The following is a 19,158-nucleotide window of genomic DNA, read 5'->3' as shown; positions in this document are numbered from 1 at the left end:
TCCCATCCCCCCTGTATTCCTCCATCCTATTCCTCCCCCAGTCTCGCCCTCCTCTCCCATCCCCCCTGTATTCCTCCATCCTATTCCTCCCCCAGTCTCGCCCTCCTCTCCCATCCCCCCTGTATTCCTCCATCCTATTCCTCCCCTAGTCTCGCCCTCCTCTCCCATCCCCCCTGTATTCCTCCATCCTATTCCTCCCCTAGTCTCGCCCTCCTCTCCCATCCCCCCTGTATTCCTCCATCCTATTCCTCCCCCAGTCTCGCCCTCCTCTCCCATCCCCCCTGTATTCCTCCATCCTATTCCTCCCCCAGTCTCGCCCTCCTCTCCCATCCCCCCTGTATTCCTCCATCCTATTCCTCCCCTAGTCTCGCCCTCCTCTCCCATCCCCCCTGTATTCCTCCATCCTATTCCTCCCCTAGTCTCGCCCTCCTCTCCCATCCCCCCTGTATTCCTCCATCCTATTCCTCCCCTAGTCTCGCCCTCCTCTCCCATCCCCCCTGTATTCCTCCATCCTATTCCTCCCCTAGTCTCGCCCTCCTCTCCCATCCCCCCTGTATTCCTCCATCCTATTCCTCCCCTAGTCTCGCCCTCCTCTCCCATCCCTAATCAATGGTGCCTAACCCCTTCAAAGAGGGCTTAGCCAGAACAGAGAGTCAGTTACAGACTGGTCCAGAATAGAAGAGGGGATAGAGACCATATCTGATATTACATCTGCCATTCTGCCCGCTCCATTCCACACCTATATTGCATCCGTTGAAGTTACTCACTTTTCTGTTTGTGTGTTATTTCCCGTGACTTCCTGGTTATTTCACTTAGCCTCTCCCTAACAGGCTCTCAATCTGACCCCTGACCTGGTAGTAGATTATACTCCCTAAGCCCCCTGTTGTAATGTAAGTTGTGACCTTCAGAGTATAGCAGACAAGGTGGGGGAGATGGAGGTATGAAGGGATGGAGAGAGAGGAGGAGGGATGGAGACAGAGAGGAAGAGGAATGGAGACAGAGGAAGAGGAATGGAGACAGAGGAAGAGGGATGGAGACAGAGAGGAAGAGGGATGGAGACAGAGAGGAGGAGGGATGGAGACAGAGAGGAGGAGGGATGGAGACAGAGAGGAGGAGGATGGAGACAGAGAGGACGAGGGATGGAGACAGAGAGGAAGAGGGATGGAGACAGAGAGGAAGAGGGATGGAGACAGAGAGGAGGAGGGATGGAAACAGAGAGGAGGAGGGATGGAGACAGAGAGGAGGAGGGATGGAGACAGAGAGGAGGAGGGATGGAGACAGAGAGGAGGAGGGATGGAGACAGAGAGGAGGAGGGATGGAGACAGAGAGGAGGAGGGATGGAGACAGAGAGGAGGAGGGATGGAGACAGAGAGGAAGAGGGATGGAGACAGAGAAGAAGATTGATGGAGACAGAGAGGAAGAGGGATGAGAGAGAGGAAGAGGGATGAGAGAGAGGAAGAGGGATGAGAGAGAGGAAGATGGATGGAGACAGAGAGGAAGAGGGATGGAGACAGAGAGGAAGAGGGATGGAGACAGAGAGGAAGAGGAAAGGAGGCAGAGAGGAAGAGGGATGGAGACGGAGGGATGGAGACAGAGAGGAAGAGGGATGGAGACAGAGAGGAGGAGGGATGGAGACAGAGAGGAAGAGGGATGGAGACAGAGAGGAAGAGGGATGGAGACAGAGAGGAGGAGGAATGGAGAGAGAGAGGAAGAGGGATGGAGACAGAGAGGAAGAGGGATGGAGACAGAGAGGAAGAGGGATGGAGACAGAGAGGAAGAGGGATGGAGACAGACAGGAGGAGGGATGGAGACAGAGAGGAGGAGGGATGGAGACAGAGAGGACGAGGGATGGAGACAGAGAGGAAGATGGATGGAGACAGAGAGGAAGATGGATGGAGACAGAGAAGAAGAGGGATGGAGACAGAGAGGAGGAGGGATGGAGACAGAGAGGAGGAGGGATGGAGACAGAGAGGAAGAGGGATGGAGACAGAGAGGAGGAGGGATGGAGACAGAGAGGAGGAGGGATGGAGACAGAGAGGAAGAGGGATGAGAGAGAGGAAGAGGGATGAGAGAGAGGAAGAGGGATGAGAGAGAGGAAGATGGATGGAGACAGAGAGGAAGAGGGATGGAGACAGAGAGGAAGAGGGATGGAGACAGAGAGGAAGAGGGATGGAGACAGAGAGGAAGAGGGATGGAGACAGAGAGGAGGAGGGATGGAGACAGAGAGGAAGAGGGATGGAGACAGAGAGGAGGAGGGATGGAGACAGAGAGGAAGAGGGATGGAGACAGAGAGGAAGAGGGATGGAGACAGAGAGGAGGAGGAATGGAGAGAGAGAGGAAGAGGGATGGAGACAGAGAGGAAGAGGGATGGAGACAGAGAGGAAGAGGGATGGAGACAGAGAGGAAGAGGGATGGAGACAGACAGGAGGAGGGATGGAGACAGAGAGGAGGAGGGATGGAGACAGAGAGGACGAGGGATGGAGACAGAGAGGAAGATGGATGGAGACAGAGAGGAAGATGGATGGAGACAGAGAAGAAGAGGGATGGAGACAGAGAGGAGGAGGGATGGAGACAGAGAGGAGGAGGGATGGAGACAGAGAAGAAGAGGGATGGAGACAGAGAGGAGGAGGGATGGAGACAGAGAGGAAGAGGGATGGAGACAGAGAGGAAGAATGATGGAGACAGAGAGGAAGAGGGATGGAGACAGAAAGGAGGAGGAATTGAGACAGAGAGAAAGAGGGATGGAGACAGAGAGGAAGGGGGATGGAGACAGAGAGGAGGGGGGATGGAGACATAGAGGAGGATGGATGGAGACAGAGAGGAGGAGGGATGGAGACAGAGAGGAGGAGGGATGGAGACAGAGAGGAGGAGGGATGGAGACAGAGAGGAAGAGGGATGGAGACAGAGAGGAAGAGGGATGGAGACAGAGAGGAAGAGGGATGGAGACAGAGAGGAAGAGGGATGGAGACAGAGAGGAAGAGGGATGGAGACAGAGAGGAAGAGGGATGGAGACAGAGAGGAGGCGGGATGGAGACAGAGAGGAGGAGGGATGGAGACAGAGAGGAAGAGGGATGGAGACAGAGAGGAAGAGGGATGGAGACAGAGAGGAGGAGGGATGGAGACAGAGAGGAAGAGGGATGGAGACAGAGAGGAAGAGGGATGGAGACAGAGAGGAAGAGGGATGGAGACAGAGAGGAAGAGGGATGGAGACAGAGAGGAAGATGGATGGAGACAGAGAGGAGGAGGGATGGAGACAGAGAGGAGGAGGGATGGAGACAGAGAGGAAGATGGATGGAGACAGAGAGGAGGAGGGATGGAGACAGAGAGGAGGAGGGATGGAGACAGAGAGGAAGAGGGATGGAGACAGAGAGGAAGAGGGATGGAGACAGAGAGGAGGAGGGATGGAGACAGAGAGGAGGAGGGATGGAGACAGAGAGGAAGAGGGATGGAGACAGAGAGGAAGAGGGATGGAGACAGAGAGGAAGATGGGTGGAGACAGAGAGGAAGAGGGATGGAGACAGAGAGGAAGAGGGATGGAGACAGAGAGGAAGAGGGATGGAGACAGAGAGGAGGCGGGATGGAGACAGAGAGGAGGAGGGATGGAGACAGAGAGGAGGAGGGATGGAGACAGAGAGGAGGAGGGATGAGGGAAAAGGTAGAGAATGTCATCACCCCCTAACACCAGGGTCTGCAGTGTAATTGACACAATACTGATAAGTGCATTAGGCCTTCTCAAAGACCAGGAGAGCAAATATTGTATTAAATCTCTCTGTGACACTGTATCTCAAACCCCCTATTACACCCTCTGTGAAAGGGTTACGGTTAGATGGCTGAAATGGTGTCAATAAACTATCTATTTGTGCTCTTTACGTCTAAGTAAAAGCCAGGAATGTTTCTATTTGTGCTATTTTCTGAACTAAAAAGACAGACATTTTACAGTGTTGACAATGTGGTGTAGGTCACTATGAAATCAGTGTAACCTTATTTAAATCTTGACAGGCGCAAGTTAAAAGAGAGCATATTGTATTATTAAATGTCAAGAAACTTGCTTTGAGAGAAAAATGTGTATTGCCAAGTGATTTATTAACCCTACCAAGTGCTAAAGCAGTTGTGAAGTTTCTTCACATGAAATATAAAGTCTGCAGATGTTGTAATTTAGCCAAGCGAGGATGTAGCGGAGAGGGGACGGTAAGCAAACGCCAGGCAGGCAGCTTGGAAAATCACAACAAGGAATCCAGGTGACATGTTGATTGGTGGGTTTCTAATGACTGGATTAAGATGTAGATACACACAACCAGAAACAGACAGACACACACATTTTGAGGGAGTGTGTTTGACTGCGGTGTCTCTGTGTTATTGTGACTGCATAATAACCCAGCGAGCGGTGTAATGTTCAAGAGCCTTGTCAAACATCTGGGCTTTAACTGCTCTGTCGCAGGCAATTAAAGTACATCCTGTCACGCATTACATTTGTATTCAGCCAGGACCACACTTCTGCTGCTATAGTAACTACAGCACCGATGGACACATTTACTTTTCTACTTCTATTTTAAATGTGTATAGTCTATGGAAGGACTCTACAACTCTGTGCCTGAAGAGTTTCGCTCTAACCCCAGTGTGTAACTAACCAGATTCACCTTATCATCCAGCTAATTATTAGAATCAGGTGAGCTAGATTAGGGTTGGTGCGAAAACCTACAGGACGGTAGCTCTCCAGGAACAGGGTTGGCGCGAAAACCTACAGGACGGTAGCTCTCCAGGAACAGGGTTGGAGTTAAAACCTACAGGACGGTAGCTCTCCAGGAACAGGGTTGGCGCGAAAACCTACAGGACGGTAGCTCTCCAGGAACAGGGTTGGCGCGAGAACCTACAGGACGGTAGCTCTCCAGGAACAGGGTTGGCGCGAAAACCTACAGGACGGTAGCTCTCCAGGAACAGGGTTGGAGTTAAAACCTACAGGACGGTAGCTCTCCAGGAACAGGGTTGGAGTTAAAACCTACAGGACGGTAGCTCTCCAGGAACAGGGTTGGAGTTAAAACCTACAGGACGGTAGCTCTCCAGGAACAGGGTTGGAGTTAAAACCTACAGGACGGTAGCTCTCCAGGAACAGGGTTGGCGCGAAAACCTACAGGACGGTAGCTCTCCAGGAACAGGGTTGGAGTTAAAACCTACAGGACGGTAGCTCTCCAGGAACAGGGTTGGAGTTAAAACCTACAGGACGGTAGCTCTCCAGGAACAGGGTTGGAGAGCCCTGGTCTATGGAATTTAATTCAAGTGTACTTTCATTAAAGTTATCCTTAAAGGACTCGGTCCTTGACTTGTTCCTGTAAAATGAAAACTTTACTAGGTACATAAAGTTAATCTTGGTTCCTCTCTCCCCAGGTTTACAGACCTGCTGGACCAGTGTGGTAAAGTGGACCTTGCTGTGCTGTCTCCTCCTCAGAAGGATTACTGGTCCATGCTGGCCTACAACCGGGCCAAGCTGTGTAACCTCCTGTTCTCTAACGAGCTCCACCGACGCCTCTCGCTCCACGGGGTCACCTGCAATGCAGTGCACCCTGGGAACATGATGTACACGGCCATCCATCGTAGCTGGTGGCTGATGACCCTGTTCTTCACCCTGGCTCGCCCCTTCACCAAGTCTATGGTAAGGAGACAGACAGTCTACACTTATGATGCTAAAGGATCACCATATTGCATGGCTGTCACTATGTGGGCCAAAGGAGATATGACTCTTTGAGGTGTTTGTGTTATTTAATAGATGGCTACTTGGTTATTGAATGAGGTGTTTGTGTTATTTAATAGATGGCTACTTGGTTATTGAATGAGTTGTGTGTGTTATTTAATAGATGGCTACTTGGTTATTGAAGGAGTTGTGTGTGTTATTTAATAGATGGCTACTTGGTTATTGAATGAGTTGTGTGTGTTATTTAATAGATGGCTACTTGGTTATTGAATGAGTTGTGTGTGTTATTTAATGGATGGCTACTTGGTTATTGAATGAGTTGTGTGTGTTATTTAATAGATGGCTACTTGGTTATTGAATGAGTTGTGTGTGTTATTTAATAGATGGCTACTTGGTTATTGAATGAGTTGTGTGTGTTATTTAATAGATGGCTACTTGGTTATTGAATGAGTTGTGTGTGTTATTTAATGGATGGCTACTTGGTTATTGAATGAGTTGTGTGTGTTATTTAATAGATGGCTACTTGGTTATTGAATGAGTTGTGTGTGTTATTTAATAGATGGCTACTTGGTTATTGAATGAGTTGTTTGTGTTATTTAATAGATGGCTACTTGGTTATTGAATGAGTTGTTTGTGTTATTTAATAGATGGCTACTTGGTTATTGAATGAGTTGTGTGTGTTATTTAATAGATGGCTACTTGGTTATTTAATGAGTTGTGTGTGTTATTTAATAGATGGCTACTTGGTTATTGAATGAGTTGTTTGTGTTATTTAATAGATGGCTACTTGGTTATTGAATGAGTTGTGTGTGTTATTTAATAGATGCCTACTTGGTTATTGAAGGAGTTGTTTGTGTTATTTAATAGATGCCTACTTGGTTATTGAATGAGTTGTGTGTGTTATTTAATAGATGGCTACTTGGTTATTGAAGGAGTTGTTTGTGTTATTTAATAGATGGCTACTTGGTTATTGAAGGAGTTTTTTGTGTTATTTAATAGATGGCTACTTGGTTATTGAAGGAGTTGTGTGTGTTATTTAATAGATGGCTACTTGGTTATTGAATGAGTTGTGTGTGTTATTTAATAGATGGCTACTTGGTTATTGAATGAGTTGTGTGTGTTATTTAATAGATGGCTACTTGGTTATTGAATGAGTTGTTTGTGTTATTTAATAGATGGCTACTTGGTTATTGAAGGAGTTGTGTGTGTTATTTAATAGATGGCTACTTGGTTATTGAATGAGTTGTGTGTGTTATTTAATAGATGGCTACTTGGTTATTGAAGGAGTTGTGTGTGTTATTTAATAGATGGCTACTTGGTTATTGAATGAGTTGTGTGTGTTATTTAATAGATGGCTACTTGGTTATTGAATGAGTTGTGTGTGTTATTTAATGGATGGCTACTTGGTTATTGAATGAGTTGTGTGTGTTATTTAATAGATGGCTACTTGGTTATTGAATGAGTTGTGTGTGTTATTTAATAGATGGCTACTTGGTTATTGAATGAGTTGTGTGTGTTATTTAATAGATGGCTACTTGGTTATTGAATGAGTTGTGTGTGTTATTTAATGGATGGCTACTTGGTTATTGAATGAGTTGTGTGTGTTATTTAATAGATGGCTACTTGGTTATTGAATGAGTTGTGTGTGTTATTTAATAGATGGCTACTTGGTTATTGAATGAGTTGTTTGTGTTATTTAATAGATGGCTACTTGGTTATTGAATGAGTTGTTTGTGTTATTTAATAGATGGCTACTTGGTTATTGAATGAGTTGTTTGTGTTATTTAATAGATGGCTACTTGGTTATTGAATGAGTTGTGTGTGTTATTTAATAGATGGCTACTTGGTTATTGAATGAGTTGTGTGTGTTATTTAATAGATGGCTACTTGGTTATTGAATGAGTTGTTTGTGTTATTTAATAGATGGCTACTTGGTTATTGAATGAGTTGTGTGTGTTATTTAATAGATGCCTACTTGGTTATTGAAGGAGTTGTTTGTGTTATTTAATATATGCCTACTTGGTTATTGAATGAGTTGTGTGTGTTATTTAATAGATGGCTACTTGGTTATTGAAGGAGTTGTTTGTGTTATTTAATAGATGGCTACTTGGTTATTGAAGGAGTTTTTTGTGTTATTTAATAGATGGCTACTTGGTTATTGAAGGAGTTGTGTGTGTTATTTAATAGATGGCTACTTGGTTATTGAATGAGTTGTGTGTGTTATTTAATAGATGGCTACTTGGTTATTGAATGAGTTGTGTGTGTTATTTAATAGATGGCTACTTGGTTATTGAATGAGTTGTGTGTGTTATTTAATAGATGGCTACTTGGTTATTGAAGGAGTTGTTTGTGTTATTTAATAGATGGCTACTTGGTTATTGAATGTTATTTGCTGTACGACTACTTGAACTGACTGGTTGTTTTAGAGAGTGTGGATAGAGTAGATGCTACTGTTCATGGTCCTCATACTTTATTCTGTGGTCTCAACTGTTCTTCTTTAGTCCAAATATTAGTCTTGGCATCTATCTGCGAGACGAGAGGAAAGGATGGGGGAAGGAGCGTATCTCTGGAGCAGTCAGGGTTCAGGGAGAAGGTTTCACAGATAGAGAGATGGAGAAAGATTCACTGGCTTGTTCTTCCTCTTTTCCTCCTCGTCCTGTCTTTGTTAGTTTAGTTCTAAGAGTGTGTCTGCTCTTCTCCTCGTGAGGGTAGATATCATAAACCCGTACTGCTCTGAGACTATAGTGTTACGGTATAGTATAGCTACTACTCTCTGTACTAAACTCCTCACATATGGCTTTTCAATCATAGATGTTTTATCCATAACCAGCTCCCATGTGGAGAATGAATGATCATATATTCATATATTATATTAGCAGATTTGACACACACGCTTCTCTATGTCCCCTCTCTCTATAGACTTTTCATATTATCTCCATATGTTATATTACAACTCAGTCTCAATCTATGCCTGTCTTTGTGCTATATTGATATTTGCACACAGGAGATTTTAAAGGGAAACAATGTATATACTTATAACATACGTCTTATTACTGACATTTTACAATGTGTACATTGTCATTACTATGGTGTGTTGTTTCTGTAATACTTACACGCTGATGATGTGAATTATAAAAGCTCCCACTGTGATTTATCCTCTACTAATCTATAGACCTAACACACACAGGCTCCTAGTCTACAAGGCTTCTCTACTAATCTATAGACCTAACACACACAGGCTCCTAGTCTACAAGGCTTCTCTACTAATCTATAGACCTAACACACACAGGCTCCTAGTCTACAAGGCTTCTCTACTAATCTATAGACCTAACACACACAGGCTCCTAGTCTACAAGGCTTCTCTACTAATCTATAGACCTAACACACACAGGCTCCTAGTCTACAAGGCTTCTCTACTAATCTATAGACCTAACACACACAGGCTCCTAGTCTACAAGGCTCTCTACTAGTCCTGCCACTACCCTGGAGGCCATATGCTACTGTGATGTATGCTTTAGTTAGACTATTACATCAGTGCATTAGCCCCTTTGTCATCCTTTATCTATCTAGTGTTTTCACTGCAGGCAGGATGGGATGTGGAGAGAAGAAGTATTTTAGTGAAGTGTGGTTGTGATGAATGATGTTGGACAGACAAAGGGAGTCAGGCAGACATGTGTGTCTCTGCTGACTGTTCTCTCTCCTCAGAGATGCTTCTCAGCAGGTTTCACTACACACTATTATGTTTCCCCTACTCAACTATTATCTGAGTGGTGCCGCTACCTGTTGGCTCTCTATGATCCCCAATGAGCCTGTATCCTCTCCTCTCCTCTCCTCTCCTCTCCTCTCCTCTCCTCTCCTCTCCTCTCCTCTCCTCTCCTCTCCTCTCCTCTCCTCTCCTCTCCTCTCCTCTCCTCTCCTCTCCTCTCCTCTCCTCTCCTCTTCCTCTTCCTCTCCTCTCCTCTTCCTCTTCCTCTCTCTCATACCCTCTGCCCCTCTTCCGCTATCTTTTTTGTATGTTATTTTTGTTCCCCATTAGCTGCTGCTAGTCTTCCTGGGGTCCAAACACATTAAGTAATTTATGTTAAACATAAAACAAAAGATAAGACATAGAACACTGTCACACCACCACATACCGACAACACAAAATGTATGATATCGCTATACAACAATATTACAGTGTACGTGTGTGTAGAGGGTGTGTGCTAGCGCCCGTGTGCATATGCGTGTGTCTGTACCTGTGTGTGTGTCTCTTCAGTGTCCCCTCTGTTCCATAAGGTCTATTTTTACCTGTTTTTTACATCTAATTTTACTACTTGCATCAGTTACCTGATGTGGAATAGATTTCCATGTAGTCATGGCTCTATGTAGTACTGTGCACCTCACATAGTCTGTTCTGGACTTGGGGATTGTGAAGAGATCTCTTGTGGCATGTCTTGTGGGGTACTGTATGCATGGGTGTCCGAGCTGTGTGCTGGTAGTTTAAACAGACAACTCGGTGCATGTCAACACTTCTTACAAAAACAAGTAGTGATGAAGTCAATCTCTCCTCCACTTTGAGCCATGAGAGATTGACATGCATATTATTAATGTTAGCTCTCCGTGTACATCCAAGGGCCAGCCGTGCTGCCCTGTTCTGAGTCAATTGCAATTATCCTAAGTCCCTCTTTGTGGCACCTGACCACACGACTGAATCATAGTCCAGGTGCGACCAAACTAGGGCCTGTAGGACCTGCCTTGTTGATAGTGTTGTCGAGAAATGGGTGCAGCGCTTTATTAAGGACAGACTTCTCCTCTTCTTAGCTGTCAACATGTTTTGGCCATGACAGTTTACAATCCAGGGTTAGTCCAAACAGTTTAGTCTCCTTAACTTGCTCAATTCCCACAGTATTCTTTACAAGATTTAGTTGAGGTTTAGGGTTTAGTGAATAATTTGTCCCAAATACAATGCTTTTAGTTGTTTAAATATTTAGGACTAACTTATTCCTTGCCACCCATTCTGAAACTAACTGCAGCTCTTTGTTGAGTTTACTCAAAGCCAATGGCATGTCGTTAGTAAAGATTGAAAAAAGTAAGGTGCCTAAACAGCTGCCCTGGGGAATTCCTGATTCTACCTGGATTATGTTGGAGAGGCTTCCATTAAAGAACACCCTCTTGCGTTCTGTTAGACAGGTAACTCTTTATCCACAATATAGGAGGGAGTGTAAAGCCATAACACATACGTTTTTCCAGCAGCAGACTATGATCGATCATGTGAAAAGCCTAACAAAACAGCCCCTTATTCTCTATGTGTATTGCTACCTGAAACCCTTCACCTTTGCACAGATAGTAACATGCTCTGAGATCTACTTACTTTCAGCAGAATTAAACTGAGTTCATATGGTGTTTCCAAGAAAGGTACTTGTTTAAAATAGTATGAGACCAAAAAGAGATGTGTATGGAATACATCATGTCTTAGGGCTGTTATGGCAGTGTGTGGGGTAGGGGAGGGGGGCTTCTAACTGTTTTGGACTTCTGAGCACCCAGTTGCAATTAGCAGCCTAGTTTTTCCTCCAGACCAGGGCGGGAGGTTTTCATACATGCGGTTAATTAACTAACAGTGGTGTAGATGTTTGTAAATATTAAAGGACAAAGGTAGCTAGTGCTGTTATTAAATACTGATGTGCTGACACAGGATTTAGCTTAACGTCCTGTGTCTGATAAAGACTACACACACACACACGAGCACCACACACCCTTAAGCCGAGCATTTGCTGTTATTTAAATCCGCGGTTGATAAGGCATCTGAATGTGTATCCTCTTTAACACCCCAGACCTCTCCCCTCTTACCCCCACATTAAGGCTTAATAAAACAGTGATATTATTTCATTTATTGTGAGTGGGGATATGAAGATGCTATCGTTTTAATTGCTAGCCTTCGCTTATGGGATCCGTGGAGATTGTTCCGGAATGCAAACATAAGCAGAATGTCGACTCCCCAAAGAATGATCAAAATGTCCCAGTGTGTGTCTGTTGTGCAAATTACTCAAGCCTGTACACACACACACACACACGCTCGCACACACAGACAGACACACACACACACACACACACACACACACACACACACACACACACACACACACACACACACACACACACACACACACACACACACACACACATGCTTGAACACACAAACAGGCACACACAAACAGACACATACACACACGCTCGCACACACAAACATACACACACACACAGACACACACACAGACACACACACACACACACACACACACACACACACACACACACACACACACACACACACACACACACACACACACACACACACACACACACACACACACACACACACACAGTACGGACAATCACTGAAACACCTGGAGTTGCATGCGGTTTTGAAATGTTTTATTTAGTTGTTGTTAAAGCGGGTTAATGTCTTGGATCATTAGATCCTCTCACATAATGTTGTACTGTATATAGCCTAGTTCAGTGCTTTATATGCACTATTATTTAATGTAGGCCCATACACTCATATTAATGAAGAAATTCTGTGATCTTTTTTCATTAGATATAAAATATTATTAATGGTGTATTTCAGTGGCTTCTATATGTAGAGCAGTCATCTGAGGAGAATATAAAACATTATTTTTAATATCCTAGTAGGGAATTGCAGCCCCCTCCCTCACTGTGATCAGAGTGGAGAGAGGCATCTATAAAGAGCCATGACGTTTTAATCAGCCAGACGATCACTCACTAACATCATGTTCCACTCCCTATGCCTTCATCTGCTTATCAGAGATCGTGCGGCCACGCCTGGCCCACTGTTTCCCGCTTTTAGATAATCCAAGGTCTTTACAGGGAGAGTTTCACTCTGTTCTTAAATGTGGTTATAACAACTCAATACTCTAGCCAGCAGCGTGTGTGCATGTGGGTGTGTGTGTGTGTGTCTGTGCATGTGGGTGAGTGCGTGTGTGTGAGGCCAAACACAGCTCTTATCTCTAGCACTTTTGATGTGAGGAAAACGGAATGTGGAAATATAGATCATTCTGGGTGAACGAACGCCTGTCTACTGTCTAGCTCTACAGTTCAAATCTAATTGTATTTGTCACATGCGCCGAATACAACAGGTGTACACCTTACAGTGAAATGCTTACTTACAAGCCCTTAACCAACAATGCAGTTTTAAGAAAATACCTTAAAAAAAGAGATAAGAATAACAAATAATTAAAGAGCAGCAGTAAATAACAATAGTGGGGATATATACAGGGGGTACCGGTACAGAGTCAATGTGCATAGAAAATAACAGAGTAGCAGCGTAGGGGGGGGGGGGTGGCAATGCAAATAGTCTGGGTATCCATTTGATTAGCTGTTCAGGAGTCTTATGGCTTGGGGTAGAAGCTGTTTAGAGGCCTCTTGGACCTAGACTTGGCGCTCCGGTACCGCTTGTCGTGCAATAGCAGAGAGAACAGTCTATGACTAGGGTGGGTGAAGTCTTTGACCATTTTTTTGGCCTTCCTCTGACACCGCCTGGTATAGAGGTCCTGGATGGTAGGAAGCTTGGCCCCGGTGATGTACTGGGCCGTACAAACTACCCTCTGTAGTGCCTTGCGTTTGGAGGCTGAGCAGTTGCCACACCAGGCAGGGATGCAACCCGTCAGGGTGCTCTCGATGGTGCAGCTGTAAAACCTTTTGAGGATCTGAGGATCCATGCCAAATCTTTTCAGTCTCCTGAGGGGGAATAGGCTTTGTCGTGCCGTCTTCACGACTGTCTTGGTGTGCTTGGACCATGTTAGTTTGTTGGTGATGTGGACACCAAGGAACTTGAAGCTCTCAACCTGTTCCACTACAGCCCCGTCGATCAGAATGAGGGCGTGCTCGGTCCTCCTTTTCCTGTAGTCCACAATCATCTCCTTTGTCTTGATCATGTTAAGGGAGAGGTTGTTGTCCTGGCACCACACGGTCAGGTCTCTGACCTCCTCCCAATAGGCTGTCTCATCGTTGTCTGTGATCAGGCCTACCACTGTTGTGTCATTGGCAAACTTAATGATGGTGTTGGAGTTGTGCCTGGCAGGGCAGTCATGAGTGAACAGGGAGTACAGCAGGGGACTGAGCACTCACCCCTGAGGGGCCCCTGTGTTGAGGATCAGTGTGGCGGATGTGTTGTTACCTAACCTTACCACCTGGGGGCGGCCTGTCAGGAAGTCCAGGATCCAGTTGCAGAGGAAGGTGTTTAGTCCCAGGGTCCGTAGCTTAGTGATGAGCTTTGAGGGCACTATGGTGTTGAATGCTGAGCTGTAGTCAATGAATAGCATTCTCACATAGGTGTTCCTTTTGTCCAGGTGTGAAAGGGCAGTGTGGAATGCAATAGACATTACATCATCATGGATCTGTTGGTGCGGTATGCAAATTGGAGTGGGTCTAGAGTTTCTGGGATAATGGTGTTGATGTGAGCCATGACCAGCCTTTCAAAGCATTTCGTGGCTACAGACGTGAGTGCTACGGGTCAGTAGTCATTTAGGCAGGTTACCTTAGTGTTCTTGGGCACAGGGACTATGGTGGTCTGCTTGAAACATGTTGGTATTACAGACTCAGGCAGAGAGAGGTTGAAAATGTCAGTGAAGACACTTGCCAGTTGGTCAGCGCATGGTCGGAGTAAACGTCCTGGTAATCAGTCTGCCCCTGCGGCCTTGTGAATGTTGACCTGTTTAAAGGTCTTACATCGGCTGCGGAGAGCGTGATCACACAGTCGTCCGGAACAGGTGATGCTAACATGCTTGTTTCAGTGTTACTTGCCTCGAAGTGAGCATAGAAGTTATTTCGCTCGTCTGGTAGGCTCGTGTCACTGGGCAGCTCTCGGTTGTGCTTCCCTTTGTAGTCTGTAATAGTTTGCAAGCTGGTGTATTACGATTCGATCTTAGTCCTGTATTGATGCTTTGCCTGTTTGATGGTTCGTCGGAGGACATAGTGGGATTTCTTATAAGCTTCCGGGTCAGAGTCCCGCTCCTTGAAAGCAGCAGCTCTAGCCTTTAGCTCAGTGTGAATGTTGTCTAATCCAGCTTCTGGTCGGGGTCTGTAAGTACAGTTTAGGCCATATTGTGGTTGTGTGTTTGTGTATGTGTACTTGACCTTTCAGTCTTGAGGCAGTCTTGTCAATCAGCAGTGTTGACATGTTTCTGTGACATTTTGTTGACTGGCGTCTTCTCTACTCCTTCAGGAGCTCCTTAATATGCTTAGGGTAGGATTTGCCCTTTGGCACTGATCTAGAATCAGCTTGCCCTAATCAGATTGTTAACTCAACTATTAGGGAGGAATCACAAGACTGACCTTAGACCAGTGTCTAGGGGCAACTTCACTCCACTTTAATGGTCGAAGAAGAGGTGGGTTGTGGGTAAAGGCTCTGAGCGGTCTCTCTGGTCCAATCAGACATGTCCATTCCTTGGGGGGTGGTACCTTCAGTGCTCACTCCCATGCTCCTTAGCGTTTAAGAATACTAATAATTACCCAGCATTCAGCCTGGGGCGCCAGCCCACCTTTTTACATATGCAGGGCTGAACTTCTGACCAGCATTCAGACAGACAGACAGACCGACAGACAGTAATATACCATACAGTTCAGCTGGGTTTCTCTGAGTGAAGACACAAGATAGAGCCTTTAACTAGCTCCTCTGTGCTTTGCTCTCCGCCCCACGTTCCTTGTCTCTATGTCTCTAACCCCCCCAAACTCCCCATCCCCCTCTTTGGCCTCGGGTCCTAGACCCCTGCCGTCTCTCCGCTCTTTCTTGGTCCTCGGTAACGAGGGCTCTGCTGCTATTAGGAGATGACTCAACCAGGTGCACAGGCTACTGACCACTGATACCTAATGAACTGTCTGAGAGATACTCTGAGAGCTATCACCTTGAGGGAAGTGGTGGGAGAGGGAGAGAGAAAAAGAGTGAGTGTTTGAGGGAGAGATGGTGAAAGAGAGAGAGTGGTGATGGTTTCTTTTTTTCTCTCTACAGAATGACAGCGTTTGTACAGTATCTGTGTATCTCCTCACTGTCAGGTCTAAGGTCACACACACCCAGGCGGAGAGCTTAGCCCTATCATACTGGCTCTGCTGTGGGCTGTGACAGCCTCTCTGTGCCGGTCTGTGTGGTGCTCAGCCATGCGGAGAGAGAGATAGAGGGGGGTAGAGGTCCCTCCAGTCCCAGACCTCTACAGCTGTAATGGGGGTAATGAGCTGCCAGCTCCCTAGGATGAAGTCATTACAGTTGATTAAGAGCAGCACAGGTAGAGAACATCTTCATTCACACTGGAGATACCCTACAGTGATACAGAGCACTGGAATAGAACTACAGGCTCAAAGTAGGCCCGCTTCAGCTGTACCTCTCACCTCACAGCTCTAACCTTCCTCCAGCTCCAGGGTCCAGACACCTCAGGGAGACCATTAGGCCCTGCAGCCCTCTAAGGCCGAGGTTGGCCTAAAGTACCCCCGACCTGGAGGTCAGGCCCGGACAGGCTTCAAACACCCAGGGAGCCACTCTCTAACATAAAGACCCAGATCAGAGAAAAGACCAGGCTATACAATTCTGACTTCTCTTCTTTTTACTCTATCCCTCCATCCACCCCCACACTGCCAATATCTCTCCCCTGACCCCATCGAGGAGTAAAGAGGGAAACCATCACCCCTTTCTCTCTCTCTCTCCCTCTCCCCTCTCCCCTCCCCCACCCCTCTCTGTTGTGACACTGTGGCTGATGGACTATTTTTTTAAATTGATTTCTAAAATGTACGTAAGCAGCCGATCCCCCAGCCCAGATTACCTATTGATTTTTTTTTATATGAAAAGCTCATTACAGAAGCAGGAAACTGCAACACAAAAAGCTAGCCAACCTTTGCATAAATCCTTTAATTGAATTTCCAGAGCCTGTGGTTCTACATGTTTTAATTAAATCCATTTATTTTTTTCCTGCCAGAGTGTTGCTATGTGATTTGCATGCTGTGAAGTGGAAGCCGGCCCAGATAAAGTGCCATTGATCCTTATTAAGACTCACCTCTGGGCTCGCTCTAAACCACACACACAAATTAAATGTGCTCATGGTGCATACACTTATTGCCCACATGAACGGTTTAGGGAGACGGAGGGAGACGGAGGGAGACAGAGGGAGAGCGAGAGAGATCAGAAGGGAGAGAGGTGGCGAGAAGAGGGAGTAATTAATGGTTGTTCATATTAATGTAATATTTCACCTTAGTGTCTGTCTGTGGGTTATAAAGTACTTGTTCATAAATACAGTTTGGCCTGGATGTTACATCGGTTTCACATCAAACTCACCAGAGTGTCACGCCCTGATCTGTTTCACCTGTTCCTGTGATTGTCTCCACCCCCTACAGGTGTCGCTTATTTTCCCCAGTGTATTTATCTCTGTGTTTCCTGTCTCTCTGTGCCAGTTCATTTGGTATGTTTAACCTTTCTAGGACATGAGTTCCGCTACTGGAACCCCTGACAACATTCCGCTGAAAAGGCAGCGCGGGAAATTCAAAAATATTTTTTTTGAAATATGTAACTTTCACACATTAACAAGTCCAATACAGCAAATGAAAGATACACATCTTGTTAATCTACCCATCGTGTACGATTTAAAACATGTTTTACAGTGAAAACACAACATATGATTTTGTTAGATCACCGCCAAGTCCAAAAAACACACAGCCATTTTCCCAGCCAAAGATAGGAGTCACAAAACGCAGAAATAGAGATAAAATGAATCACTAACCTTTGATGATCTTCATCAGATGACACTCATAGGACATCATGTTACACAATACATGTATGTTTTGTTCGATAATGTGCATATTTATATCCACAAATCTTAGTTTACATTGGCGCCATGTTCAGAAATGCCTCCAAAATATCCGGAGAAATTGCAGAGAGCCACATCTAATAACAGAAATACTCATCATACACTTTGATGAAAGATACATGTTTTACATAGAATTAAAGATACACTTGTTCTTAATGCAACCGCTGTCAGATTTCAAAAAAACTTTACGGAAAAAGCACACCATGCAATAATCTGAGACGGCGCTCAGATAAAACAACATTTCTCCTTCATGTTGAAGTCAACAGAAATATGAAATTACATCATAAATATTCCCTTACCTTTGATTATCTTCATCAGAATGCACTCCTAGTTCCACAATAAATTGTTGTTTTGTTCGATAATGTCAATTATTTTATGTCCAAGTAGCTACTTTTGCTAGCACGTTTAGTACACATGTCCAAACGCTCGCGCAGATCCAGGCGAACTCGGACGAAAACTTCAAAAGTTTATATTATAGGTCGAATAAACTAGTCAAACTAAGTAGAGAATCAATCTTCAGGATGTTGTTATCATAAATATCCAATAACGTTCCAACCGGAGAATTCCTTTGAGTCTACAGAGGTGCTGGAACGCAAGACGATATCGTTTGGAACGCGCGTGACCAAGAACTGGCCCTCTGCCAGACCACTGACTGAAACAGCTCCCATCCGGCCCCACATCACAGTAGATGCTTCATTCAACGTTCTACAGACTGTTGACATCTAGTGGAAGGCGTAGGAAGTGAAAACAAATCCATATTCCCCTGGGATTTCAATAGGCGATGAGTTGAAAATCGACCAGCCTCAGAATTTCCACTTCCTGTTTGGAAGTTTGCCTGCCATATGAGTTCTGTTATACTCACAGACATAATTCAAACAGTTTTAGAAACTTCAGAGTGTTTTCTATCCAATAGTAATAATAATATATTAGCATCTGGGACTGAGTAGGAGGCAGTTCACCCTGGGCACGCTATTCATCCAAAGTGAAAATGCTGCCCCCTATCCCTAACAAGTCAAGTCGACCAGCGTGTTTTTCCCATTCTCCTTTTTCTAGTCCTCCCGGTTTTGACCCTTGCCTGTTCTCTGGATTTTGTACCCGCCTGCCTGACCATTCTGCCTGCCTTGACCACGAGCCTGTCTGCCACTCTGTACCTCCTGGACGCTGATCTGGTTTTGACCTTTTTGCCTGTCCACGACCATTCTCTTGCCTACCCCTTTGGATTAATAAACATTTTAAGACTCCAACCATATGCCTCCTTTGTCTGCATCTGGGCCTCGCCTTGTGTCATGATACCAGAGACCAATTGCTGAAATTGAGACAAAGACTCATAAGTTAAATTGCATAGGCATGCATGTGTAATGATATGTGCCCTTTATAATACACAAGAGTATGTGTGTGTGTGTTGGAGAGTTATCCTGTATTTGTGCCAGGTGATATAGCCAGCAGACAGAGAAGGCCTCTCTGCTATGCACACTGGGAGAAGATCAATAGAGAAGAATCTGTAGCCTCCACTATAAACTTCTCCCCTGCTCCTCTCTGTTGTCAGGTCCACTCCCATCTGTTGTCAGGTCCACTTAAACACTGCACCTCACTCTATAAGGCATGCTCTGCTAATGAATAACACAGACA

The 19,158-nt window shown here is 45.3% G+C and overlaps 1 protein-coding gene across 1 annotated transcript in view; it reads left to right on the top strand.

The window, feature by feature from the left end:
• The window catches only part of LOC120065851 (WW domain-containing oxidoreductase-like), a 62,913-nt gene extending 44,282 nt beyond the window's left edge, over nt 1-18,631 (top strand). Inside the window, exons 4-5 of the mRNA XM_039016898.1 lie at nt 5,383-5,647; nt 18,583-18,631. Coding sequence (XP_038872826.1) covers nt 5,383-5,647; nt 18,583-18,597 — 280 coding nt within the window. The 3' untranslated portion in view covers nt 18,598-18,631. The remainder of the gene's footprint in view (nt 1-5,382; nt 5,648-18,582) is intronic.
• Nucleotides 18,632-19,158: the final 527 nt, after the last annotated feature.

This window comes from Salvelinus namaycush, chromosome 21, assembly GCF_016432855.1.
Source record: "Salvelinus namaycush isolate Seneca chromosome 21, SaNama_1.0, whole genome shotgun sequence".
Lineage (NCBI taxonomy): Eukaryota > Metazoa > Chordata > Actinopteri > Salmoniformes > Salmonidae > Salvelinus > Salvelinus namaycush.
Note: the sequence above shows the minus strand (reverse complement) of the source record. Positions and strands in the feature narration are given on the sequence as shown.